We start from the raw sequence: 26756 nt of genomic DNA on the forward strand, positions 1-26756 counted from the left end.
TGGGATGGTTGATCGATTAGGACATTGAACCGATAATGGGCACCTTTCATAAGCAGAGATCCAAGATCCACTCTGCAGCACGATGGTTGTGCAGCTATAAACATGTAATCATGTGGCCTGAAAGGAGGCTGCAATGTTTATTTCCTTTTAAACAATACCAGTTGCCTGGCAGTCCTGCTGATCTATTTGGCTGCAGTAGTGTCTGAATCACACCAGAAACAAGTATGCAGCTAATCTTGTCAGATCTGACAATAATGTCAGAAACACCCGATCTGCTGCATGCTTGTTCAGGGGCTATGGCTAAAAGTATTAGAGGCAGAGGATCAGCAGGGCACATCTGGTATTGCTTAAAAGGTATATAAACATGGCAGCCTCCATATAAATCTTGCTTCAGTTGTCCTTTAAGGTTACTGTAGAAGGTGCTTAAAAGAAAAGTAGTTAAGAATCATGAAAAGGGGTATATGAGGGTCACTTACCTCCTACAGGAAGTCCCAGCAGCTGCAGAGCCAAGGAAGATCATTGAAGATCAAAAACAACATGTTTCGTGCACTATCTGCTCACTTCTTCAGGGTCACAGAGCAGCCACTGATTTATGAGGGTATAGAGCACCTCTGTGAGGAATTTAAACTAAACCAGCTAGACTAATTTATAGACAGCCTCGCCCTTTGTGACCTACAGCTGCCTGCGCACTCCCTACTCTGCCTGCGCACTCCCATCTTAGGTGAGTGATCTGGCAGTAAGAGGTTGTGGAGGATGGAAATGACAATCACTTGCAGAAATGATACTGTTATATTACAAGATTTATTTAACATGCACACATATCTGTTCAGTAAGCTGCACCTATTCAGTAAGGAGTTCTGTGGGCGAGACTCCTTAACACTGCTACTGCCTACTGCCTGCCCTCTAGTGGCTGCCTCGCAAGCGCTTTGAGTCCAACAGGAGAAAAGCTCTATACAAAGAAAGGAATTATTATTATCTTTAAACCTTTTTTAAATGCATAGTTCATTTCTAGCTAAGTTCTGTTAGGAATATGCCAGGGGCGGGGCTCTGTAGAGGGAGCTGCAGCTGGTTGGTTGGCTCCGCCTCCATCTTGTTCATCTGACCTGCAGGTGGGCGGGGGACAGACTCTCTTAAAGTGGACCTGAACTCAGAACTTCCTTTCTGCTCTTAAAGATACACAACAGCATAACCTTTAAACAAAAAACATCTTTGTTACAGCGGATACACAAATCCTAAAATAAATCTGCAGTTTCTACGTCCAGCTTTCAGGAAAGCAGACATATTGTTAACAAGCTGTGCTTTCAAATGAGCTTATCTGCCGTGGCAGTCAGGTGACACAAGGGAGAGATCAAATTACAACTTGAGATTAGACACAAATGAGGGGGAATGAGACAGGTTAAACGCTCTAAATACATACAGGGTGCATTTCTCTCCATTTTCCTTCTGTCCTGTGCAAGAGTTCAGGTCCACTTTAAATGTTCTGCAGGTCTGTGCTGCAGGTAGTAGGCGGTGACCATACATCTGGCAATTTTGTGCCCCATCGACCATCGATAATTTTATCAGACTGGATGAAAATAGGTATTACAGTAAGCATACCCAATCGATTTAAAGGGAACCAGAGACAAAGCATAGCTAAAAAATGGAAAAAGATGTTATACATACCTGAGGCTTCCTGCAGCCCCATAAGCCTGGATCGCTCCCGCCGTCCTCCGCTGTCTCTATCGCCGCTATCGGGTCCCATCACTTCCGGCGGACGCAGCCAATTGTACGCATGTGCAGGGGCTCCCTCCGGCTTTGTACGCCTGCGCTGTACGGAGGGAGCGCACTGCGCTTGCGTCGACTAGCGGATATTACGGGACCCAGTGCTGGCGGACAGCGGCATCGGAGGACGGCAGTGTGGGCGCGATCCAGGCTTATGGAGCTGGCCGAAGCCCCAGGTATGTATAAATCTATTTCTTCTACGTCTCTGGTTCTCTTTAAGGCCCAGATTAGTTGAAATGCATGCATAGGATATGCTTCTTACCAGTCCCACTGGCACAACTCCCAGCCTACTCCGCCATCACCCCTTGTGGCACCAGGTCTGTGTGACGTCACACACCACTTGATGGCGCTCGTGGAGCACACAGGGGTGAGGGCAGATGAGGCCGAGACTCACACCAGCGGGACAGGTGGGAATTTACACTGCGCGGGCACTGGGGGAGGACATTTTACATTTGAGGGGCGGACCAAGCAGGTTGCGGCATTGTAAAGCCGCATCTACACACGTAGATGCGGCCGCGATGCTCCTTATCAATCGAGCCGCTAATGCGGCTCGATTGATAAGATCCAACAGGACGGATCTTGCTTCCGCCGATTCCCTGCTCGCTCCCCGCAAGGGGACAATGGCAGGGAATCGAGCGTAAGATAAGCGGCGCCGGCGGGGAATCGAATGCGGCACACGCGCGGCGAGCGGGGAAGCGGAAGAGGCGATCCAGCGGCTAATCGAGCCGCCGGATCGCAGCCTCATCTACGCGTGTAGATGAGGCTTAAGGCTGATTCCAGTTAGATTTCATGCTGCTGTGTATAGGCAGCCAACAGATCTTTCTCCAATTAGATTGGATCAGAGAGAGATCTATCTCGTGGTAAATCTGCCCATGCATTGCTTGATAAATGGGGACATTAAGGCCTTGTTCACATTATAAATTGCCAGCACTATTGTAAGCGCTGAGCGATTTGAGCTTTTTTAAAACGCTTTTCCCTGCACTTTGCACTTAGAAAAGCACTTTTTTAAGCGCTTTTGCTGAGTAATTCGTTTTTTCACTTCCTGACGTCAGTGAAGTGAACTCTTTGATCCAGAAATGAGTAAATACAATGTATTCATAAAAGCGCTCGGGAAATAGCTCTACAAAGCGCTTTTTCAAGCGTTTTGCAATTTCGCTATACCTTCCATTGAGCCAAAGCGCTCAGAAAATGGTACATGTAGCGTGTTTGCGATTTTTAATAAAAGCAATATGAACCCTCTCATAGAAAAACATGGCACAAGCATTGAGGGCGATTTCTAAAATCGCCTGTGCTTAAAGAGACTCTGAAGCGAGTCAAAATCCACTCTTTTAACTTTTATTTATGTTAAGCACTATAGCTAGTGCTAAAACGCTGCATCCCCGCGGCAAAAGGAGGGGTTTCTACCCTCCTAATCACAGGGCAAAATCCACGACTTTCTTGGTCGCGGGTTTTGCTGCCCGGGGAGGCAGAGCTTTGAGCTGCAGCTTCAATCAGCTACGGATCTCCGCCCCCCCTCAGTGAAGGAAGAGTGAGAGGGGCAGGGAGAAACAGCGATCAGCGGGGATTGACGTTCGAAGAGGCAGAGCTACAGCTCTAAGCTCTGCCTCAATCAGGAAGCGCTCCTTGCAATTAGCCCAGGGGATTTGGGGGGGGGGGGGGGGTTATAAACCCCTCCTTTTGCATCGAGGATGCAGCGTTTTAGCACTAGCTATAGTGCTGCTTATCAAATAAAAGTTAAAAACATGGCTTTTAACTCGCTTCAGTCTCGTTTTAAAAAAAATCTGCAAACACTCATAGTGTGAACAAACCCTTAAAGCCCGTACACACGCTCAACAAAACTGCCTGATTGTCGTTCCGATTTTAGACTGTTGGACGACAATCAGGCGACTTGACGAGCGACTGATAACAGGCATTGCGCCCGATTCGACTGTCGGATCTATGTTGGCCTACTGTGGTCTGATATGGTGCAGATGGTCTGTGTGTAGAAGTCATTTGAACGACTGTTAAACAACTTGCACTGTGTTTTCAATGTGTAGTCCGTCGTTCCGCTATCGTGCGCATTATGTAAATGAGTTGGTTGTCTATCTGTCTGGACGTGTGGAAATACAGGTCGTGCGGTACGTCAGGTCGTGCTGTTCATCGTGTGAGTGGTCGTTTGCATGTTGTGCGCTTGTTGAACGTGTGTAAGTAGTATCATTGCCCACGCAAGTATAGGACACATTGAAGGCTTCAGTAGCATGGTCATGGCTTAATCCAGGGGTGTAGCAATAGGGGGTGCAGAGGTTGCAACCGCATCGGGGCCCTTGGGCAAGAGGGGCCCACCCTCAACCACAGTATTAGCTCTCTATTGGCCGTGCTCATAATAATCACTTCTATAGATACTTTGAATAGTGGTAATCGTTAAACTGTTCCCCATCCCCTTCTTGCACCTCAGACACTGTAGTTGTCCTTGGCAGGTTTTGGTGCGCCATATCAATTATTATGTATAGAGTGCTTGGGGGGGCCCCATTGTAAAACTTGCATCCGGGCCCACAGCTCCTTAGCTACGCCACTGGCTTAAGTGGACCCAAATTAAAAATACAAGATTTCAGAAATAAAATCTATTTTCTAAATTATAATAATAAATAGCAGCCTTTTTTCAGCTGCACGATGACAAATATAAAATATTTTACATTTATTGGAGGAACCCCTCCCTTCCTTTCATATTGCCGGGACAGAATCCGGCAGACTGGTGGAGTAGGAGGTGTCCGGCAATGGAGGAATTGCTAATGGCTGCCACCTGTATAACCCTAGTAATGAGAAGAGAAGGGTGAAAAGCATGCACTGAAATGCTCATAGGCTGGAAGGAGTGTTTATTTATCTGTGTATGTGTCAGAGTGATGCAACTAAATATTTTGAATTAAAAAATGTTTGGTTTGGGTCCGCTTTAATCTGTGATCTCTGCACTCCGGAGGCTGGAGGGGGGTGACTGTTATGTACATGCCTAATGAGTCGGTCCCTGGATCTCTGCACTCCGGAGGCTGGAGGATGACTGTGTATGAATAGATGCAGTTATGTACAAGCTGCACTTTACCAGACCAGGGCCAGATAAGGCAGATCAGTTACATATATAGTAAAAGGTCAGCACCGCGCTCCTTATACTGAATAATCATCCTCACTATCTCGCCCTCAATCATCTCCAGATCCCCTTCTCTGGTATGGGGAGGGTTTGGGATGCAGGATATACATCAGACTTGTTTACCTAGATGGCCACTGTTATTATCAGAAGTCTCATATTAGTTTTTGGCTCCAGGCATTCAGTTGTGGGCTCCGCATTACAGGAAAGATATCGCAGCTTTACAGCAGGTGCAGAGACCAGCCACAACACTGATACGAGGGATGGAAGGTCTCACCAAGAAAGGTTAGAAGAACTGGGCTTATTCAGTCTGGAGAAAAGACGCCTTAGAGGGGATTTTATTCATAAATATAAATACATAATAGAACAATGCAAAAGCTTGCCAGTTGAACTTTTTGCCCCTAGGCTCCAATAGAGCTTCCTTGATGATCTAGAGTGGGCCAAACATAACGCAAAGTGGGGAATCCACTTGCGGGCCAAATTTGATGGCACTGCAGGCCAGAGTTTGACATGTATGGACTAGGGCAGTGGTGATGAAGTTATGGCAAGGATGCATCAGGGGGCATTCAGAGCCCACGCTGTGGGCACACATGCGGTTCACCATTATGCCTCTCGGAGTGAATTGGACGTGGAGGAAGCTGCATGCAGAGTGAGTAGCTGAGGAGGATGCATGCAACTCTTTTCTCTCGCAGACGTTCAGTCTCTATGTGTAGCACCATAGAGCTGAAGCGCCTGGGAGGAGGATGGAGACGGGTTGCATGTGTCCTCATGGTTCCTGGAGAGGTGAGATACTAGTGTGGTTGAATCAGATGGACAAGTCTTCTTTCACCCAAACTATGTAATGTGTATATTGGGAAAGAGACCTCACTGTACAGTCAGATCACCTTAGTGGTTACCCAGTCTCTGCAGTTCGATGTCCCTCCTCCCCAACATTTACTCTCATAGTGAACCCCTAACGGCCCAAGCGCCCATCTCTCGGACGTCAAACAAGCTCTGCCACTGAGACTACCCATAACAGCACCTGCTCTCGAGGGAAGGTCTGCCTCAGGAGGTTAGAATTAGGCCCCTAGTCAGGCATGTTACCACAAAAGTAGTTATGTCAAACTATATCTGCATTTACAGAAGGCTTGGATACTTTCCTTGCATTGAAGGGCATCCACGGCTATTATTACTAGGTAAATCTAGGAGAGTTGATCCAGGGATTTAACTGACTGCCATCTGGAGTCGGGAAGGAATTTTTCCCTTTTACGGTTAACTGGCCCAGGCCTTGCATTTTTCACCTTCCCCTGGATCACCTGGGATGTGTGAGGGTTCAGGATGGTATTGTGCTTTTTTCTGGTTGAACTTGATGGATGGATGTCTTTTTTTCAACAAAGCTAACTATGTAACTACTGTGACAGCAACAAAGGGAAAAAAAATCTATAGTGCATTTTACTCAAGGAGAAATGTACATTTACACATATGCATTTTATATTTTTCACTATTTTTGCCTTTAAAAAAAATCCCCCAAACTCTGGATAACTAATATCAGACAAGGGTATACAGTCCTTAGGCGTTCCATAAAGGATAAGAAGCTGAGGCCTGGAGCCCCAAGAATGTTTCTAATTTAGGTTTCTGTGAGAATATCAAAATATATTCCCGAGATTCCAAAAAGAAAAAACAAAAATAATCATCTACGTCTCTCATGAAATGTGAGGGATTGGAGCAGGATCTTCCTTTATACGATGGCCTTGTGGTGGGCACAGATGGTTCCATGTGGCCGGTTAAGGTCTCTCTACTTGGATCTTCTAGGTGACGTTGAGTAGCCTTCTAGATGACCTGTTGGTTGATTGCTGGATTGTCCGTTCTGGAGGTGTCAAGGCCTGGGGGACATTACACCCCGTTGCAGGAGTGACTGTACTATGATCTGTACACGGCCCAGTCCTTCACAGTCCATGATGTCATGAGGGGCGCAGATGTCCTCCTGGGAGAAGAGCAAGGAAGAGTCCGAGAAGACAGAGTTATAGAGACATTATGGAAGCAGATGAGGTGAGGGGCAGACACAGAGTCCAGGCATGGAGATCACGTTGCACAGATTCAAAAAAAGGTAAGAAAAGGGGAGGAGCCAGCAGAACAGAAGGAATAAAAGAAGAACAATGGTGACAAAATTAGCAAAACATACGGTTATTTATCCATGCCGAGGCCATCATGTGACCAGTGGCCCACAACATCCAATTCAATATTTTTACTCCACTTTCACCCTTGGCTGCATGTTTGTGGGCAATGTAGTGGTCTGAATGTTCAGCCCAACGTTACCGCTAACTTCACAACCACCATTTTGGTCCTTACTATAGATCAGGGGTGTCAAACTCAAATACAAAGGGGGCCGAGATTGAACACTTTGACACCCCCCCCCCCCCCTACAGTTCCCTGGTGTCTAGTGCTCCTCCCTCCCCTATACAATTCCCTGCTGTCTAGTGGCCCTTCCTCTCCTATACAGTTCCCTGCTGTCTAGTGCCCCTCCCTCCCCTATACAGTTCCCTGCTGTCTAGTGCCCCTCCCTCCCCTATACAGTTCCCTGCTGTCTAGTGCCCCTCCCTCCCCTATACAGTTCCCTGCTGTCTAGTGCCCCTCCCTCCCCTATACAGCTCCCTGGTGTCTAGTGCTCCTCTCTCCCCTATACAGTTCCCTGGTGTCTAGTGCCCCTCCCTCCCCTATACAGTTCCCTGCTGTCTAGTGCTCCTCCCTCCCCTATACAGTTCCCTGCTGTCCAGTGCTCCTCCCTCCCCTATACAGTTCCCTGCTGTCCAGTGCCCCTCCCTCCCCTATACAGTTCACTGCTGTCTAGTGCCCCTCCTCTACTATACAGTTCCCTGGTGTCTAGTGCTCCTCCCTCCCCTATACAGTTCCTTGGTGTCTAGTGCTCCTCCCTCCCCTATACAGTTTCCTGTCTAAAGCCTCTCCCTCCCCTATACAGTTCCCTGGTGCCTAGTGTCCCCCCCTTCCTCCACTATACAGTTCCCTATCCTATTGTCTAGTGGCCCCATACCTCCACTATACAGTTCCCTGGTTTCTAGTGCCCCTCCCCCAAATGCAGTTCTCTGCTGTCTAGTGCCCCCTTCCTTCCCTATACAGTTCCCTGGTGTCTAGTGACCCCATATCTCCCCTATACAGTTCCCTGGTGTCTAGTGGCCCCTCTCCCTCCCTATACAGTTCCCTGGTGTCTAATGGCACTATATCTCCCCTATACCGTTCCCTGGTGTCTAGTGCCCCTCCCTCTCCTAAACAGTTCCCTGGTTTCTAGTGCCCCTCCCCCAAATGCAGTTCTCTGCTGTTTAGTGCCCCCTTCCTTCCCTATACAGTTCCCTGGTGTCTAGTGGCCCCTCTCCCTCCCCTATACAGTTCCCTGGTGTCTAGTGGCCCTATATCTTCCCTATACAGTTCACTGGTGTCTAGTGGCCCCATATCTCCCCTATACAGTTCCCTGGTATCTAGTGCCCCTCCCTGTCCTATACAGTTCCCTGGTGTCTAGTGGCCCATATCTCCCCTATACAGTTCCCTGGTGTCTAGTGGCCCTCGGAATGATTAGACTCTTGTTGACCTGCTCTAGTGATAAGTGAGAAAAACAAGGCAATGGGGGGCAACCAGTGGAAAAGAGATGGGTCAGCGCTCTCACTGTACAGCACTCGAGTTCAGTGCTTCACTCCCAGCCAGGATGCTAGTTATATGGAGTTTGTATGTTCTCTTGTTTTTGGGAGCTTACGCCTACAACTCCAAAATATATACCGTATTTTTCAGCAAAAATGGGGAGAAAGTCCCTGCTTATGTCTTACAGTCTGGAGCTCCTCATACGATGAAAAATACAGTACGTTACTTACCTCTAAACCTGTCCCTAAAATCTTGTAGACCGTTAGATTTTAAGCCCCTTTGAGGAACGGCACTATATATAAGTAAAATAATAATTCATTGAAAACCACACAAGCACACCAGAGCAGCAAATAAAAGCTGCAGAACATGCTGAAGGACCTGATGAGCTGAGAGATGTTACCTCCACAAGAAAAGGCATCAGGATTTGGCACTGGTGGGTTCATTTTTGCCTTGGAGCATGTAGGATTCTAGCTGTAAGCTCCACCCCTATCAATGTCTAAAACATTGCCGTAAAGTGGAAGTCAAATTTGGGTTCTATATTTTCTTGTTATATAGCTAGGACCTCCACCAAATTTGTATTACTTTTTCTCTGCCTATCACAGGTATTTTCAACCAATTACTACCCTAGTAACTCAACAGGAGGTCAGGCAAGATCACCTTGAACAGAGCAGCCCACCAATCACCAGCCTGGTAACCCAACAGGAGGTCATGCAAGATCATCTTGAACAGAGGGATTCACCAATCACCAGCCTAGTAAGCCCAACAGGAAGTTAGGCAAGAGCATCCTGAGCAGAGTGATTCACCAATCACCAGCCTAGTAAGCCCATCAGGAAGTTAGGCAAGAACAGCCTGAACAGAGCAAACCACTATACAGTGATGAGCGCTACGAGTACCTAGCTACTTATAATCGAAATATAAATTACATTAGATAGTGCTGCCCGCTGTAGAGAGGGTGTTAACTTACCTATGCCGTCGCCTATAGCCAATGCATTCCACGTAACTCCCTCCAGGTTTGAAGGAGGAAGTAATGGAGTTAGGCCCCGTTCACACTTGCGGTTCGAGTCCGCAAGTGTACGGGTCCCGCAAAGAGACCGTACGGGTCTCTGCGGTGGCCACAAGTTGCGGATCCGGAATGTATCAGTTCTGGCTACAATAAAGTAGCCGGAACTAGATACATTGCAGTGCCAGAAAGGTACCGCAAGCATGGGGGATACCGGCGTGTAGTCTGGGCCCCCCAAGTGGCATAGGACCGGTGCTGGAAGCATCCGGTCCTATTGCCAGTGTGAGAAACATCCGTTTCTCATTGCACAGCATGGCCGCATGTTCGGGTCAGGATCCGGCCCGGGTGCGTGGGCTGGATGATCCGGACCCGAAAAATAGCGCATGTTGGAAAGGTGTCCGGAGTCCGGATCCGATCCGGCTCTGTTCTGTACAGAACGGATGCATGTGAACATCCGTATAGACTTTGCATTGCTATGCGGAACGTACGTTCCGTTTGTACAGTATACGGTCCGGATCCGATCAGGCGAATCTGGACAGCGAACGCTAATGTGAACCAGGCCTTACATGTACCGCATCGCCTATAGGCGGCAGCACAGGTACGTTAACTCCCTCTCTGTCGCGGGCAGCGCTACCTAATTATAATTTCAATTCATGGTGGTGAGCGCAGCCATAAGAACCTCTGACAAGCCCTTGTGCCGCGTCTGACATCAGAGGTAGGCGGGATCATCACCTGTGTATAATCCTTGCAGTGTGCGATAAACTTACAAGACCGTGATGGAGTTTTGCCGGCACTGATGAGATTCATGATTTACCCCGCGAGACGGGCGATGAGGAGGGAATCATTTTCCTTTTATGCAAATTCTAGGTAGTTCGGAAGCAGATTCTTCATTTGATTGGTCCGATTCCAAATTGCATAAAATTAACATATATAAATTAGCATCAACCCGTAGGGAGCGTGTGCTGTTTCCATAGCATTCAGCAGAATTCACCAGACAAGCAATCAAATGGCTATCAGTGTTTAATAGTCATAAATAAACATTTACATGTCCTCGTAGTCACTGTACAGTGCAGCATGTTGTGTGTTCAGTCTCGTGTGTGTCTGTGTGTCTATACAATGTGTACACCGCTAGTGTGTGTCTATACAATGTGTACATCGCTAGTGTGTGTGTCTACATAGGCACTACAGGCTTGCATGGTTTCTGTATTACAAACTTCTCTTTCTAGAAAATATATTAGACCTAATAATACTAGTATCTTCTTTATATAAGGCAGCTATTATTGTGTCGAGATGTTATATGGGGGGGGGGGGGGGGGGGTTATTAGAGGGCGGGTGTGGCTGTAGCAAGCTACACAAAGTCGGGGTATTTGGCTACGAGGTCCCCACGAACCCCAGTAACAGTATTTTTCACAGAAAAGCAGACAGGGTCACTACGTTGATGATTTTTCCAACATGGTGCTACTTTAATTGCAATTTGTATGCAGAGCGGAGTTGGGCCAATCCAAATTGGTTGAAATTACATTTGATTGGTCCAATGTCAATCTGAGTACCAACTGCACAGAAATGAAAGGGGGGGGGGGGGGGGGTTCTACAAATTCCACTGTGGGGGGCGGAGCTGTGGACCCAGACGCAGAGATCTCAGAAAGGGATTCCCGACATGTATGACATGCTGAAGAGGAACTTATGCTGGCCACACACAGATGGACTTCGACGCAACCACCTTAACCAACCGATTTTTTTTTTTTTAAATGGCCGCAAAAGGATCGAATAAGATAGTTTTTTTCATTGTCAAAGAAACAAATGACGCTATTCAAGGAGGATGTGGCAAGCCTTGGCTTAGGTAAGTATATTTTGTTTACATTTCTTTAAGTTTTAAAGACGTTAGACGTTTATCTAGGAGTAGTTCTCTGCCTGCTGCTCACGCTGTGAAAGAATTGACATTCAACAGGCAATACTAACCTCTCCTCTCCTGGTACAGTGGTATAAACGTGACCAACAGGAATGGTCACGTGACCAAAGCGTTCCCCTGGCAACTGACAGAGGGCACAGGAGGCAGCCGCAAGCAAATCACTGCTTAAACTTCATATGCCAGTTCCCTCTGACCCCTAAACCTCCATATAATCCCTATAATCCAACAGTAATTGTCCAACTGAACCAAACATTATTATTTAGTATTTATAAATATTAACAAATATCAATTAATGTCAATCAAACATTAACTGTGATAAACAAATATTAAAAGTCTAATCAAAGGCCAAATGTGCTTCGCACTGCAGTCCAACTTGCTTCCTCTCCTCACTGAATTCAGCTGGTGGGTTTGTTAATCAGGTGATACCATAGGACACCCAAAGTAGATAGAATAAGTAACAGACTCTGCCTATTTCAGAAGGCGGGGCTTGTAGGCAGTGAGCAGCTGTGAGACCTCAATCTGCTCTCAGGAAAGTAGGCAGGCACTAACCTGTCTGTATGGACAGGCGCACAGCTGCAGGTGAGCAGAGCAGCTCAATGGAGTTTTGAATATGAAAAGGCAATACTTATAAATTTTCATTGCTTTTACAATTCACTTCTCAGCTCATGTGGATTCAGTAGGACTGTAAGAGACTCCAATGACTTATCCATATGTGAATTCCTCTGTCAGCTGGAATTCACCAGTTTTGAAAAAAAAAACGGATCTAACCTCAAATCACTTCACATCCTAAGCACTAATGTAAACCCCCTAACCTTTAACCAAACCCTCAACTCACAATAAAGAGAACCTGCTGTGATGTCGGAAGTACAAAAGAGGAACTGTAGTGAAAATAGCCTAATGAATAGAATTGCCTTTTTTTTTTCTTTTAAACAATATTCATTTCTAAATGATTTAGTCAGTGTTTGCCCAGTGTAAAATCTTTCCTCTCCCCGCATTACATTTATCAAAGGTGGCCACATCTTAAGTACTGGCGGATGCAGCTCTGTGGAATGTTTTGTTTACTGAGAATTCTGAAGTCAGTAGAAAATATACCTGATCTCCCAGAATGCTCGGGGGAAGGGGAGGGGGGATTCTACATAATAATACCTGCTGTTGGAGGGAGGGGCTACATAAGAATATACAGCAATATATAGATATAGGAAGTATTCTTGATGCTTAAACCAGAACATTGCTGTAAACGTGGACATCCTGAACCATTTACTGCATTCTACTGCATGTTGTCATGGTTCCTCTTTAAAGGACCTCTGTCGCGAACATCTTAAAATTTAAAATATAAGTAAACATATACAATTAAGAAGTATGTTTCTTCCAAAGTAAAATGAGCCATAAATTACTTTTCTCCTATGTTGCTGTCACTTATAGTAGGTATTAGAAATCTGACATTACCGACAGGTTTTGGACTAGCCCATCTCCTCATGGGGGGTTCACAGGGATTTCTTAATTTTCATGCACTTAGTGAATGGCAGTTGCTCCACTCAACTGCTAAAAAAGTGTGCAGCAAGCAGGGAGGCCGGCCAGCATCTTTGTATAAATCTTTTTCAGGGAGTGTCTTTATAAATAATAAAAGTCATGCTGAGAATCCCCTATTCTATCCCTACTACTTACTGTAAGTGACAGCAACATAGGAGAGAAGTAATTTATGGCTCATTTTACTCTGGGGGAAATGTACTTCTTATTTGTATGTGTTTTAAATTTTAAGATTTTCGCAACAGTTCCTCTTTAAGGCATAACTGTCATTACAAAGATTATTAAAAGGCTGTAAGGCTGACCCTTGGTTTCATCTGCTTATAGAGATACTCGTATGTAGAAAAATCAAGATGGCTGACCGCATAGCCTAACTTACCCTGCCTCCCAGCCTGACCGCCTCACACACCCTCAACCAATTCTACCGTATGGGTTATTTTCAGTTCTACCCAGAGACTAACTACATCAGCCGGCTGTAACTCTATTCTGACAGCACTATAACAGAAGGCCACGCCCCCGCTGTCCTGACAGCACTATAAACAGAAGGCCACGCCCCTGCTGTCCTGACAGCACTATAACAGAAGGCCACGCCCACACTGTCCAGACAGCACTATAAACAGAAGGCCATGCCCCTGCTGTCCTGACAGCACTATAACAGAAGGCCACGCCTACGCTGTCCTGACAGCACTATAACAGAAGGCCACGCCTACGCTGTCCTGACAGCACTATAACAGAAGGCCACGCCCCCGCTGTCCTGACAGCACTATAACAGAAGGCCACGCCCCCCCGCTGTCCTAACAGCACTATAACAGAAGGCCACGCCCCTGCTGTCCTGACAGCACTATAACAGAAGGCCACGCCCACGCTGTCCTGACAGCACTATAACAGACCACGTCCACGCTGCAGCAGGCAGGAAGTCCTCAGACCCAGAGATCTCATTGGTGGGGAGATGGTATCTGCCAGTAACCATGGGTACTGAAAGGACAGACTCTACGAATACTGAGTGATGCATTCTGGGTACACAGTTACGTCACCTGACTGGAATACACAATCTGTAGGAGTTCGAGGTCAGAGGAAGGGTCGGTTCCAGGCTGGAATCTGGGGCTGTGGAGGTGCTATGTGGACATTCAGCTTGTATAAGGCACAGGGCTGATGGTGTGCATAGAAACAAGAGGGCTTTTTATACCTGAAGAAGGATGTGCTGTCGCAGTTATAGCCCTTATGACAACTGACAGACACCGAGTGTGCCGAGTATAAATTGAAGGGTAAGTCTACCAAAAATTAACTTTCCAGTTTTTAGTGTATCCTGCGAGGAAGCGGAATGTACGTCTTCTTTCGTGTGGACAGATTGAATCACTTACTGGCTTCTTAAACGACTCTAGCCGCAAGATCTCAATACCAAAAACCCAGCTCCGCTAGCCGCAACATCTCAGTACCCAAAAACCCAGCTCCGCCCACCAGCTGCAAGATCTCAATACCCAAAAACCCAGCTCCACCCTCTGGCCGCAACATCTCAGTACCCAAAAACCCAGCTCTGCCGACCAGCTGCAAGATCTCAGTACCAAAAACCCAGCTCCACCCACTAGCCGCAAGATCTCAGTACCCAAAAAAACAAATCCACCCACTAGCTCTAAGATCTAAGTACCCAAGTTCCCAACTCCTCCCACTAGAGCTCCCACAATGGTGAAATTTCCCTGCACTAGAAGGTGTCTCCTCCCCTCCAAAAATAGTGAGATTTCCTTGCAGTGACTTAATAGTTTGTGTCTACTCCCCTCCCACAATGGTGAGATCTCCCTGGAGTGGTTTGTGTCTCCTGCCCTCCCATAATGGTGAGATCTCCCTGCAGTAGTTTGTATCTCCTCCCCTCCCACAGTGGTGAGATTTCCCTGCAGTGGTTTATGTCTCCTCCCCTCCCACAATGGTGAGATCTCCCTGCAGTAGTGTGCATCTCCTCCCCTCCTAAAATGATAAAATTACCCTGAAGTAGTTTGTGTCTCCTCCCCTCCCACAATAGTGAGATTTCTCTGCATTAGTTTTATATCTCCTCCCCTCCCACAGTGGTGAGATTTCCCTGCAGTAGTTTGTGTCGCCTCCCCTCCCACAGTGGTGAGATCTCCCTGCAGCGGCTTGTGTCTCCTCCCGTCCCACAATGGTGAGATCTACCTGGAGTGGTTTGTGTCTCCTCCCGTCCCACAATGGTGAGATCTCCCTGGAGTGGTTTGTGTCTCCTCCCCTTCCACAATGGTCAGATTTCCCTGCAGTGGTTTGCATCTACTCCCCTACGACATTATATAAATAAGGGGGTTATCTCCTGGCATAACTTTTCGGTTATTTTACCTAATGTATTACCCACCACAGAGAACGTCACTATTTGGCGTTGTAATGTGGCCACAACAGAATGGAGCTGGGTGTTCTGGTAGAGAGATGTCATCTGGAAGCCCGTCTGTGATTCAACATGTCAGTAACCAGCAGAAGTAGACCTAGTTATGGGTGCTGTTGGTCTTTGAGCCTCCACTCAGCATTTCTTAGATATGGACCTACACCATTGTTATTTAACTCCAACCTCTCTTATTTTCGAGGATGGAAGAGCGGAGGTTCCAAACATTTCGAGGAATGTTGAAGCCCCTTAAACAATAAATGCTCAAGTCCAACTCCAAAAAGTGTAAGGGATCTATACCCTTCAACCGTCAAGACTTTGGTGTTACCATATTAGGAGTACAAAAAACTTCTTTACTAGCTGTGGGCTATTCCACCAGAACCATGCGGCAAAGAAGGTCTCTAATGATACCTCAACCTCGTATAGTTTAAATTAACAATATGGCAGCTTAAGTATGTGTCACTCCTTCCCCCCTATGTTGGCAAAGCACTGCTGGATGCCTTCAAGAGGCCATTTTGAAGCAGTGACATCACTGAAGAGGGCTGTAGTGTCTAGTCCGGTTTTAGTGTTCTAAGTATGACCTGAATTATAGTGGGGAAAACAGGAGTGTCTCTCTTGGATCACAGTGGGCACTTTGGAAGAGGTCCAACTCATTTACGAGAGTCTTGTTCCAACCAAGAAGAGACCAAATGTTGCATCTTTTATGGCAAGAGGAAGCCATAGTTACTGTGGTCTGGAGCCTACAGGACAGACAGTTTTTCGTAGGCCACGTAGAGCGCCAGCATTAGCAGAGCGTAGAAGAGCACGAAGCCGTGGTGTTGAGAGAGCAGCTGCAGGACAGCAGAACACACTGAGGTCTCCATGGAGAGGGTGGAGTTTGGGCCAGTCGCAGGAGGATCACTGGAGGAAAAGAGCAGCAAGAGGGAGGAGACCGTCCTTTGTACGATGTCCAGGTGCTCAGCTGCCAGGATGTCAGAGGCCGAGCAGAGATCTCGCTGCAGAGACCAGAGGAAGAATAGAGGTGAAGAGATCAGAAGGGAGGAGAGGTCAGGTTGCGCAAACCACAGGAAGGGAAGTTAGAGGGAGGAGTCACACCACCAAAATGTAACAGGAAGGAAGGAATAAAGTGTCAAACGGGAAAGAGGTAAAAGTGAGAAGGGGGGTGTGGTAAAAAGGGGTAATGGGGGAGGGGCAAAATGTGATAATAATAATGGGGTGAGTACAGAGATGGAAGGAAGAGTAAGATAGAGGTGAGGAGTAGAGATGGGAAGGGGATGCATAGAGAAACAGAAAGGCGGAGAGGGGAATCGGAGAAGAAAGAAAGGAGGGCAATGAGAGAGAGACAAAGGAAGGGGGTGGGGAAAGCAAAGAGTTCGGTAAATGCAGAGGGTGGAGTTGAGGAGAAGAAAGAGGAAGTAAGAAAGTCAATGAAAGGGGGAGAGTGTAAAAAGGAAGAGGACCGGTAGAGAGGTATGTGTGGGGGAGCAAAGGGAAGAAAGGGGAAATTAGAAGGGAAGGGAAGCAAAGGGGGTGAAGAGCGGGAAAGAGAGGAGCCAGATAATTGGTGAGAGGAATCCCCAGCAAGGAGTAGGCGAAGCATGCACAAGGGTTAGGAGGAGCATGCACAAGGGTTAGGAGGAGCATGCACAGGGGTTAGGAGGAGCATGCACAGGGGTTAGGAGGAGCATGCACAGGGGTTAGGAGGAGCATGCACAGGGGTAGGAGGCGCATGAGTAGGAGGAGCATGCACAAGGGTTAGGAGGAGCATGCACAAGGGTTAGGAGGAGCATGAGTAGGAGGAGCATGCACAGGGGTTAGGAGGAGCATGCACAAGGGTTAGGAGGAGCATGAGTAGGAGGAGCATGCACAGGGGTTAGGAGGAGCATGCACAAGGGTTAGGAGGAGCATGCACAAGGGTTAGGAGGAGCATGCACAAGGGTTAGGAGGAGCATGCACAAGGGTAGGAGGAGCATGCACAAGGGTAGGAGGAGCATGCACAAGGGTTAGGAGGAGCATGCACAAGGGTAGGAGGAGCATGCACAGGGGTAGGAGGAGCATGCAAAGGGGTTAAAGGCGCATTCACAGTAGTAGGAGGCGCACACAAAGAGATAGGAGGGGCGTGCACAGGAGTAGCAATAGCGTGAATAAGCACCGCAGGCCAGACATCCATGCAATGCAGGGGAGGCCACAGAGGCCATTATGTAACATTAGAGCCAGCGTTAGGGTGAGGGGAGAGGTTAGATGAGAGGTCAGCACGCCAGCACCACATGCACGTTACACAGCGCAGGTCACAGAACAGGTGAGAAAATCACAGAGAGATTATGAGAGACGTGAAAGAAGGAAAAGAAAAACAAAAAAAACAGACATGTTACACAATAATACAACAAGGCATAAGCAGCACATAGATGAGCAAATTCATATCAAAACAGCCGCAATGTGGGCTTATTCCTCTTCCTACACGTTGCCAGTCACACATAAGGTACACAAATAATACTAAAACCTACCGGCCCAGACTGCGCACACGTGAGCGCCCTCTCTCACGCACTCACACGTGTGCAGTATGCAGCCGCCTGTCTTCGGGAGGACTTGGCTCCCAAAGAATTCCTAAGTCCCCCGCGGCAAGAACTTCAAACGGGGATCCTGCCCTGCACCGAGGGCGCTGGGAGAGCAGAGGGATCTCTGTATAGGACCTATAGGGCCTTCCCTCTCCTTAGCTAAGTATCTGGCTTTTTTTTAATTTTTATTAACGACTCCCAATGACTTTAATAAGGGCCCTTTTCCACTAGCAGTCGCTAGCGATTCAGCCAGCGCAAACACGCTGGTGGAAAAGGGCCCTAAAGGACGACTATTGCAAAAAAAAAAATAGTAAAATTCAGAATGCATGATAATGCATATGTATAAAATGTTTATTTGTTAAAGAGTAAAATGTACTGTAAATTGCCTTTTTTCCAGGTCTGTGTCACTTATAATAGGTTGTAAAGAACTGACAGGTTTTGGTCTAGTTCATCTCTCCATGGGGGATTGTCAGGGTTTTCTTTATTTTCAAAAACACAAACTGACTGCACAGCAGTTACTCAAACCCAACTGCCAAATTAGCGTGCAAGCGAGTAAGGAGGCCGGCCAGCATCTTTAGTATACATCCTTTCCAGAATGGTTTTGATAATGTATACATTAAATATTGAGACTCCTCTATGAGGAGATGGACTAGTCCAAAAGTGATCTGTCATATTTTTACTGCCTACTGTAAACGACAGCAACATAGGAGAACAGTAATTTACAGAACATTTTACTCTGGGAGAAATATACTTCTTAAAGAGAACCAGAGAGGAAGCACCCTCATGTATTTTATTATGGTGGGCATACACTGTGCGATCCGTTGGCTCGATTAGCCGCCGGATCGACTCCCGCCACGTCCCCGCGTGTTTGCTCGTGTGCCCAAATCGATTACCGCTCATCCCCGCCGGCGCCGTTTCTCTTCCGCTCGATTCCATGCCATTGTCCGCGAGCGGGAATCGAACGGGGAATCGATCCATTCGTGATCGGACCTGTCGGATATTATCAATCGAGCCCATTAGCGGCTCGATTGATAAGAAACGCACCGTATATGCCCACCATTACATTTATCACTGGGAACATGACAGTAAACACCTACCCTGCTTTTAGTTTCATTCTTATCTGCTTAATTAGTCTATTAGCAGCTGTGATAAGAATCCCCAACTAGCTCAGTCTAGGTTTGACCTGGAATCATTATAGCTGAGTCACTCTTCTGTGGAGTCTTTTCAAGCCAAAGCCTGCCACCTCCTGGCTCAGATTTCCTGCTTTGCATACTGAGAGCTGTGATGACATGGGAGGGGCTGCTCCTGCTGAGAGAGAATTCTCTGAAACAGACAAGTGTGGCTGCAATATGATCTGTGTGCACTCTGCATAATGACTGCAGTTTCATTCCTATGAGAGAGACTTCCTACAGGCAGCTGCACATCATACCAAAATGAAAGCACTTAGATGAAAGGCTGCAGCAGCCTTTCTCATATAGCCTAAATAGCAGCCTAGTCTCATATAGCCTAGACAGCACATCCAGAACAACTCATAACCCGGAAGCAGAAGGGATATGAGCCGGCGGCCATATTTGATTTTTCCTGGAGCAATAATCGATAAAAAACACTAAAAAAGGCACACCAGAGCGGCGAAATAATCAGGTAGAGCATTTATTCTTTACAAGCTATCAAATGATATGTTTATTTTGTGTCAAACGTTCATCTCTGGTTCCCTTTAAAAGAACGTATTTCAAATCCTACCTATTAAAACCTGTTGCTGCGTCCAGCAGCCAGCTGTCCCTGTGTCCCAGGTTTTTTGTGCAGTAATGGACAGCTAGGATCAGGGAGCTGGGAGGACGAGCGAGGTGGGCGGGTGCGGCGTGCGCGCACATGCGCACTGGCCACCGAGGCCGCCGGGAAAAGACATAGAGCCAGTTTTTAAACGGGCTGGGTCTACTGGTTTTACAATATTTTGCCATAGTGGTCCTTTCCTTTTAGCAGCCAATTTATTTAGAGGCTTGTAAGAGCTCCAGGCAAATGTATTTTAGCAAATTTTTTTTTATTTCTTCTTTGTTAGATTTCCTAGCTTCTAATTAGTACTTCTGTATTGCGTATTTATAGCGTGTCACTAGGGGGCAGTGTAAGACAATAACAGAGGAATTCTGCTTTCAGTTTCTATATTTTCTGCTAGGGAGAGAGATCAAAGCATTCCAAGAATTTACAGCACGAGTTCTGCCGACTGAGGGAAAAAGCAGTGCACTGATCTCAAACCACATAACTCTATTGAAGCTGCTATAAGCGGAATAACCCTTTAATTCATTGGCGCTATAAGTACACATGTATCCCTGTAATTTGCCTCCTTGCTAGGTAGAGTTCTCCTTTACGCACTCAGCAGTCAGGTAACATGAGTGCCCATCTACAGAAAAGGCCCAGTAAAACATTTCGGAGGTGGTCTGGTGACGCGGCAGTGGCCAGGCCACCGTATTACAGAATAATGAATGTGGGCGGTGTTTACCTCAGGGACGCCCAGCCTTCGGCACGCCTCCAGGAAGCTGTCCACGTTCTTCCGGCATTTGACGAGGTTGAGTTTAGGCTGGAAGAAAATAAAGCGTTGTGATTGGTGGGTGTGACGCGTGGCTCTGCGGGCAGCCAGTAAATGGGGGGGTGGTCATACCACAGCGGGTGAAGGCACGTGGATGAACAGGATGGAGCGTGGGCGCAGGTGGTTCAGCAGCTGGCACAGGATGACGCCGTTGGCGAGGGTTTCACAGAGGGGGTCCTCCAGGGTGACATTCAGGTGGGTCTCGATATCCTGGAGGGGGGTTTATGGGTAATGATCAGTGATGAAATGCCGCACAATGGAGCACAGTAACAAAAAGCAACAATACAGAATGGGAATGACAGGCCCAGTAACAGAGGAAACGGGGCGACGTGACAGCGTAAAGCCAGACATATATTATATAACACTATATTAATAGAACAGACGGGTCAACTGATACAAAATGTGAACTGATATAAAGCAAACCTAAAGGGAAAATGAACTTATGATATATTGAATTGTATGTGTACTGCAGCTAAGGAATAGAACATTAGTAGCATAGATATGAGTCTCATATTGTTTCCAGTACAGGAAAAAAACTTCAGGTGTTATTTATGCAAAAGAGCTTCTCTGAGCGAATAGACACACTGTGTGTAATGCAGGCCTGTTTTCTGAAGCACTTAAATTGAACCAGAGATGAAGCACGCTCATGTATTTTACCATATATATCAATGGGAACATTAGAGAAAACACCTACCCTGCTCTCGGTTTCATCCTTCACTGCTCAGGCTGCTTGTTATCAGCCCTGATAAAATCCCCGACTGAGCATTGTCTGTCTTTGCTCAGGAATCATTATAGCCGAGTCTGCCTTTGATGTCTTTTCAAGCCCAAGCCTGCCCCCTTCTGGCTCTGCTATAATGACTCAGCTATAAGGATTCTTGAGCAAAGCCAGACTGAATGCTCAGTCAGGGAATTTATCAGGGCTGATAACAAGCAGGCTGAGCAGTGAAGGATGAAACAGAGAGCAGAGTAGGGTTTTCTCTTATGTTCCCACTGATATATATGGTAAAATACATGAGGGTGCTTCCTCTCTGGTTCTCTTTAAACAGCAAAAACAAAAAAACAAAAACAAAAACTGTGAGGGACAGCTTGGATAACGTTATACTGTAGGAAAGTTCAATGGGTCATTATTTCTGCTTTGCTTTATATCTTAAAACACAAAGTGTGGTTTTAAAACTGCAACTGTGACAAAATGATGGAATGTTATAAAAAGAAAAACATAACTGAAAATAAAATACGAGACATTTCTTTGCTGCAAATGTTCTATTTGTTATTCGTAGTACACACATACAATCAAATCAAACAATTAATTATCTCATAAGATCTTTTTTCCACTTCAGGTTTGAGATTATATATATATATATATATATATATATATATATATATATATATATATATATATATATATATATATATATATATATATATATATATATCCTAACTCAGGTCAAAAGTTAAAGAGAACCTAAAATAGGGATTGAAAGAAAAATGATACATACTGGGACTTCCTCCAGCACCCTCCGGCCTGATCGCTCCCTCATCGTCCTCAATCCCCTCCTGGTTCTTCTGCAATTGGCCCTGGAAAGTCCTCCAGTCAAAGGCCAACTGCGCATGCGCATCCAGGCCATGCATGCACTCACGTTGCGTGCACCTGCATGGTACTACTGCACAGGCGCAGCACACTCCTGATGTTGGGAGTGCGACAAGAAAGCGCGCTTGGCTGGACTGCGCTGACGGGATGACTTACTGAGGTTAGTTGCAGCCGAACCAGGCGACTACTGAGGACTACGAGGGAGCGATAAGGCTGGAGGAAGCCCCAGGTATGTATATTATTCCTTTCAATCGTCATCTCAGGTACACTAAATACTTACCTAAGGAGAGGGAAGCCCCATGCCATCCTCCCCCGATGCCCTTCTGCACACCACGCCCACATTGCTCTTCATGCCCGAACGTGCTGCACCTGCACAAGCAAGGCCACGCCTGCGCAGTAACACAGAGCCGTCGTGCACAAGCAGCTCCAGCCTACCGCACAGGTGCAGAATGACAATCACTTGTTGGATTTGTTTGGGAGGGTCCGTGCTTGGGGGAGGTGGACAACGTGGGAAGCCTCCCGCAGAGTTCCCCAACCCTGTCCTCAAGTACCACCAACAGTGCATGTTTTGCAGAAAACCACAATCATGCACAGGTGAGGTAATTAGTGTCTCAGCAGAGCTGATAACTTACCTGTGTGGATTTCCACAAAACATGCAGTGTTGGTGGGCCTTGAGGACAGGGTTGGGGAACACTGGGATCACTTTTGACGCCAGGTTTTCCTCGGGCTCACTGTAAAGACGAGATTGGGAGCGGCAGCTTCTGTGATACGGTACCGAGTGACTGGAATCCAGCAGTGCTGTTACTCTGGTCTCTGCTGACATCACATCGATACTGAATGGAGCCAGTTGGTAAAATCCAGGTAAACAATTGATATTGGGGAGAGAAAGATACTGCCTGATCACCCATCCATCTAATATCGTATGAGACTAGGGATGGTCAATCAGATGAGAGTTAAAGCATTTTGTACAGCTTGAAAATGGACCAATCACAAGTGCAGCAGCTATTGAACCCACATTGGTCTATTTTCAGAGTATAAAGTTAGCATCCACTCAGTATTAGAAACCTATTGTCCATACATAGGAGAGACAGTTATGCTCCTTCCAATAGCAGCTGACGAATATCACAATGTACAGGAAGAGGAAGTAGAATGTCCCACCGGTGAAGAGCCCTTCACTGACGGGATATTCTACTTCCTCTATGTTCATAGATGCTGCATAGTGATGGCACACTCTATTTCCTGTATATTCATAGGAGAGCAAGCTGCGCCCCCCCCCCTCCCTGATGGGACACCTCACTTCCTGTACATTCATAGGAGATGCTCCAATGCCCCCCACCCCTTCCCTGATGGACACTCCACTTCCTGTACAGTCATAGGAGAGCAAGCAATACTTATATGTCACCAGCAGTAGGGTCCCTATACTAGTGACAGATTTAGTTCCCACCCCCAATCATCATGATAGAGAAGCCCTCCCACATTCTACTCCCCCTCTTTAGAATGAGGATCGGGTCTCATTAGGTTAGCGGTCTTGGCTGGATGGGAAGCAGGGACGGATGTACCTTGCGGAGCTGATCCTGTATGGACTTCTCATCAGTGGGGGTCCGGGGTGAGCGCAGCCTTAAATGACTGGATCCATCCGTGAAGCCCTGATCCGAGCCTGGGACAGAAAGAAACAGATCAGGCAGTCAGGGTAGGGGAGAAGGCAGGCGGGAAGGGGAGGCAGAAAGTCAGGGCAGGGAAGGAGGCAGGCAGTCAGGGCAGGGAAGGAGGCAGGCAGTCAGGGCAGGGGAGAAGGCAGTCAGGGCAGGGGAGAAGGCAGTCAGGGCAGGGGAGAAGGCAGGCAGGGCAGGGGAGAAGGCAGGCAGGGCAGGGGAGAAGGCAGGCAGGAAGGGGAGGCAGGCAGTAAGGGCAGGGAAGAAGGCAGGCGGGAAGGGGAGGCAGAAAGTCAGGGCAGGGAAGAAGGCGGGCAGGAAAGAAGGCAGGCGGGAAGGGGAGGCAGGCAGGCAGTCATTGCAGGGGAAGAGGCAGGCAGTCATTGCAGGGGAGAAGGCAGTCAGGGCAGGGGAGAAGGCAGGCAGGAAGGGGAGGCAGGCAGTCAGGGCAGGGAAGAAGGCAGGCGGGAAGGGGGGGAGGCAGGCAGTCATTGCAGGGGAGGAGGCAGGCAGGAAGGGGAGGAGGCAGGCGGAAAAAGGAGGAGGCAGGAGGGAAAAGGAGGAGGCAAGCGGGAAGGTGAGGAGGCAGGCGGGAAGGTGAGGAGGCAGGCGGGAAGGTGAGGAGGCAGGCGGGAAGGTGAGGAGGCAGGCGGGAAGGTGAGGGGGCAGTCAGTCAGGGCAGGATAGGAGGCAGGCAGTCAGGGCAGGAGAGGAGGAGGGCAGTCAGGGCAGGAGAGGAGGCAGGCAGTCAAGACAGGGGAGGAGATAAGCAGTCAGGGCAGGGGAGGAGGAGGGCAGTCAGGGCAGGGGAGGAGGCGGGCAGTCAGGGCATGGGAGGAGGCGGGCAGTCAGGGCATGAGAGGAGGAGGGCAGTCAGGGCAGGGGAGGAAAAGGGCACACAGGGCAGGGGAGGAGGAAGGCAGTCAGGGCAGGGGAGGAGGAGGGCAGGCAGGGCAGGAGAGGAGGCAGGCAGGGCAGGAGAGGAGGCAGGCAGTCAAGACAGGGGAGGGGATAAGCAGTCAGGGCAGGGGAGGAGGAGGGCAGTCAGGGCAGGGGAGAAGGCGGGTAGTAAGGGCAGGGGAGGAGGCGGGCAGTCAGGGCAGGGGAGGAGGAGGGCAGTCAGGGCAGGGGAGGAAAAGGGCACACAGGGCAGGGGAGGAGGAAGGCAGTCAGGGCAGGGGAGGAGGAGGGCAGGCAGGGCAGGAGAGGAGGCAGGCAGGAGAGGAGGCAGGCAGTCAAGACAGGGGAGGGGATAAGCAGTCAGGGCAGGGGAGGAGGAGGGCAGTCAGGGCAGGGGAGGAGGCGGGTAGTAAGGGCAGGGGAGGAGGCGGGCAGTCAGGGCAGGGGGGGAGGAGGGCAGTCAGGGCAGGGGAGGAAAAGGGCACACAGGGCAGGGGAGGAGGAAGGCAGTCAGGGTAGGGGAGGAGGAGGGCAGGCAGGGGAGGAGGAGGGCAGTCAGGGCAGGAGGGCAGTCAAGGTGGGGAGTAGTCAGGGGAGGGAAGAAGCCTGCACATAATCAAACAGGAAGGGGGAGAAGCATCAGTGACAGCAGACAGGGCATCACCTGCAGAGCTGCGCACGGCTCCTCGTGAGGACGATCGGAAGAGGAAGCTCTTGGGTTTCTGGGCCTGAGATGGGTCTGATGGGGAGGAGACACACAGTAATCAGGGACAAGCACAGTAATCAGGGACAAGCATAAAGGAATGGGCACCGATCAGCTCACCCAATTATTGGCTACGCACCTGAGGACAGAGAGGTAGGGGATCCCGGGGTAGAAACATTTGACGGACTTGCCTGCAAAGAGAAGTTGGGAAAGCGTGAAAATAGTCACATCTGGTGTATCTGGGCGGACTGACTTCCACTATTCAGCTAAATGTCAGCCAGCTATCTCTCTGATTGTAGCGCTGCCAGCATGTGCCCTGGATGCAGAAGTGTTTTACAGTCATCACCCCCAGCTCCTTGCAGTGTGTATGGTGTGACTGCGCTGCCTCCATGAGCCCTGGATGCAGGAATGTTTTACAATCATCACCCCAGCTCCTTGCAGTGTGTATGGTGTGACTGCGCTGGTTGCATGCTGGTTCCAGGGCTGTGACTCAAAACACCACTGTAGCCAAAACTCGACATGACAGCCAGGCAACAAGCATGGTTTATAAGAGAATGAACATGGCAACCTCCCTATTCCTCTCACTTCAGGTTCCCTTAAAGGACCCCATCACGAAAAATTGTAAAATACATACATATAAAATGTAAATACCTGTTATCTCCCCGAACAAAAAGCACTATAAATTACCTTTTTCCTATGTCGCTGTCACTTACAGGTAGTGAAAATCTGACAGATCTGACAAGTTTTTGACTAGACCGTCTCCTCATGGGGGATTCTCAGGGTTTTCTTTATTTACAAAAGCACTTAGTGAATGGCAGTTGCTAAGTTCAACTGCCAGAATAGCGTGTAAGTGAATACGCAGGCTGATCAGCATCCTTATATAGTTCCTTTATAGGAAATGCTTCTGTAAATAATTATGAAAATCTCCCATGAGGAGATGGACTAGTCTAAAATCTGTAACGTCTGTCAGCTTTTTACTACCTACTATAAGTGACAACAAGATAGAAAAAGGAATTTTACAGTGCAGCACGATGGGCTTGCATGCCTCAGACAGGAGGAGGATGGCGAGGGACTGATAAGCCTGAAGGAGGCTGGAGGAAGCACCAGGTATGCCCCTCCCCATCTCAGGTTTGCTTTAAGAAGGTCACTCTACCCCCAAAAAATAAAAAAAATAAATTTCGGCAGTAGCCACCGGACAAAAAATATTTCCAGTACACTTGTTATCAGAGGGAACTAGGGAGGTGTCCAGAAAGTGCCCAGTGCAGACAGGAGCGGGAGTACGGATCCCTCACCTCCTCAAAGAGTTAAAAGTGCCAGTCTGGCTGCTACAAACTATATCTAAGCACTACATACAACGCGTTTTGCGGGTCCCACCCACTTTATCAGGCAACAATGTGCTGTATACTTGTGAAACAGTATGACAGAACTTCCGGTGAGCTTCGGAGTGTTCTCATACTCTCCGGT

The 26756-nt window shown here is 48.0% G+C and overlaps 1 protein-coding gene across 3 annotated transcripts in view; it reads right to left on the reverse strand.

Annotated features, from left to right (window-relative positions):
* Window positions 1–6568: 6568 nt before the first annotated feature.
* The window catches only part of LRCH4 (leucine rich repeats and calponin homology domain containing 4), a 131874-nt gene continuing 111686 nt past the window's right edge, over window positions 6569–26756 (reverse strand). For 2 of the 3 annotated variants that reach the window (XM_068273885.1, XM_068273887.1), the window contains 6 exons: window positions 25432–25483; window positions 25254–25328; window positions 23597–23694; window positions 20522–20659; window positions 20363–20440; window positions 13120–16308 (listed from right to left, as the gene is read on the reverse strand). In XM_068273885.1, the coding sequence (XP_068129986.1) occupies window positions 16054–16308; window positions 20363–20440; window positions 20522–20659; window positions 23597–23694; window positions 25254–25328; window positions 25432–25483 (696 nt within the window). In that variant the 3' untranslated portion in view covers window positions 13120–16053. Of the gene's footprint in view, window positions 6840–13119; window positions 16309–20362; window positions 20441–20521; window positions 20660–23596; window positions 23695–25253; window positions 25329–25431; window positions 25484–26756 lie in introns of those variants that run through there. The other variant, XM_068273886.1, reaches the window with a different exon arrangement.

Source organism: Hyperolius riggenbachi, chromosome 3 (genome assembly GCF_040937935.1).
Source record: "Hyperolius riggenbachi isolate aHypRig1 chromosome 3, aHypRig1.pri, whole genome shotgun sequence".
NCBI lineage: Eukaryota > Metazoa > Chordata > Amphibia > Anura > Hyperoliidae > Hyperolius > Hyperolius riggenbachi.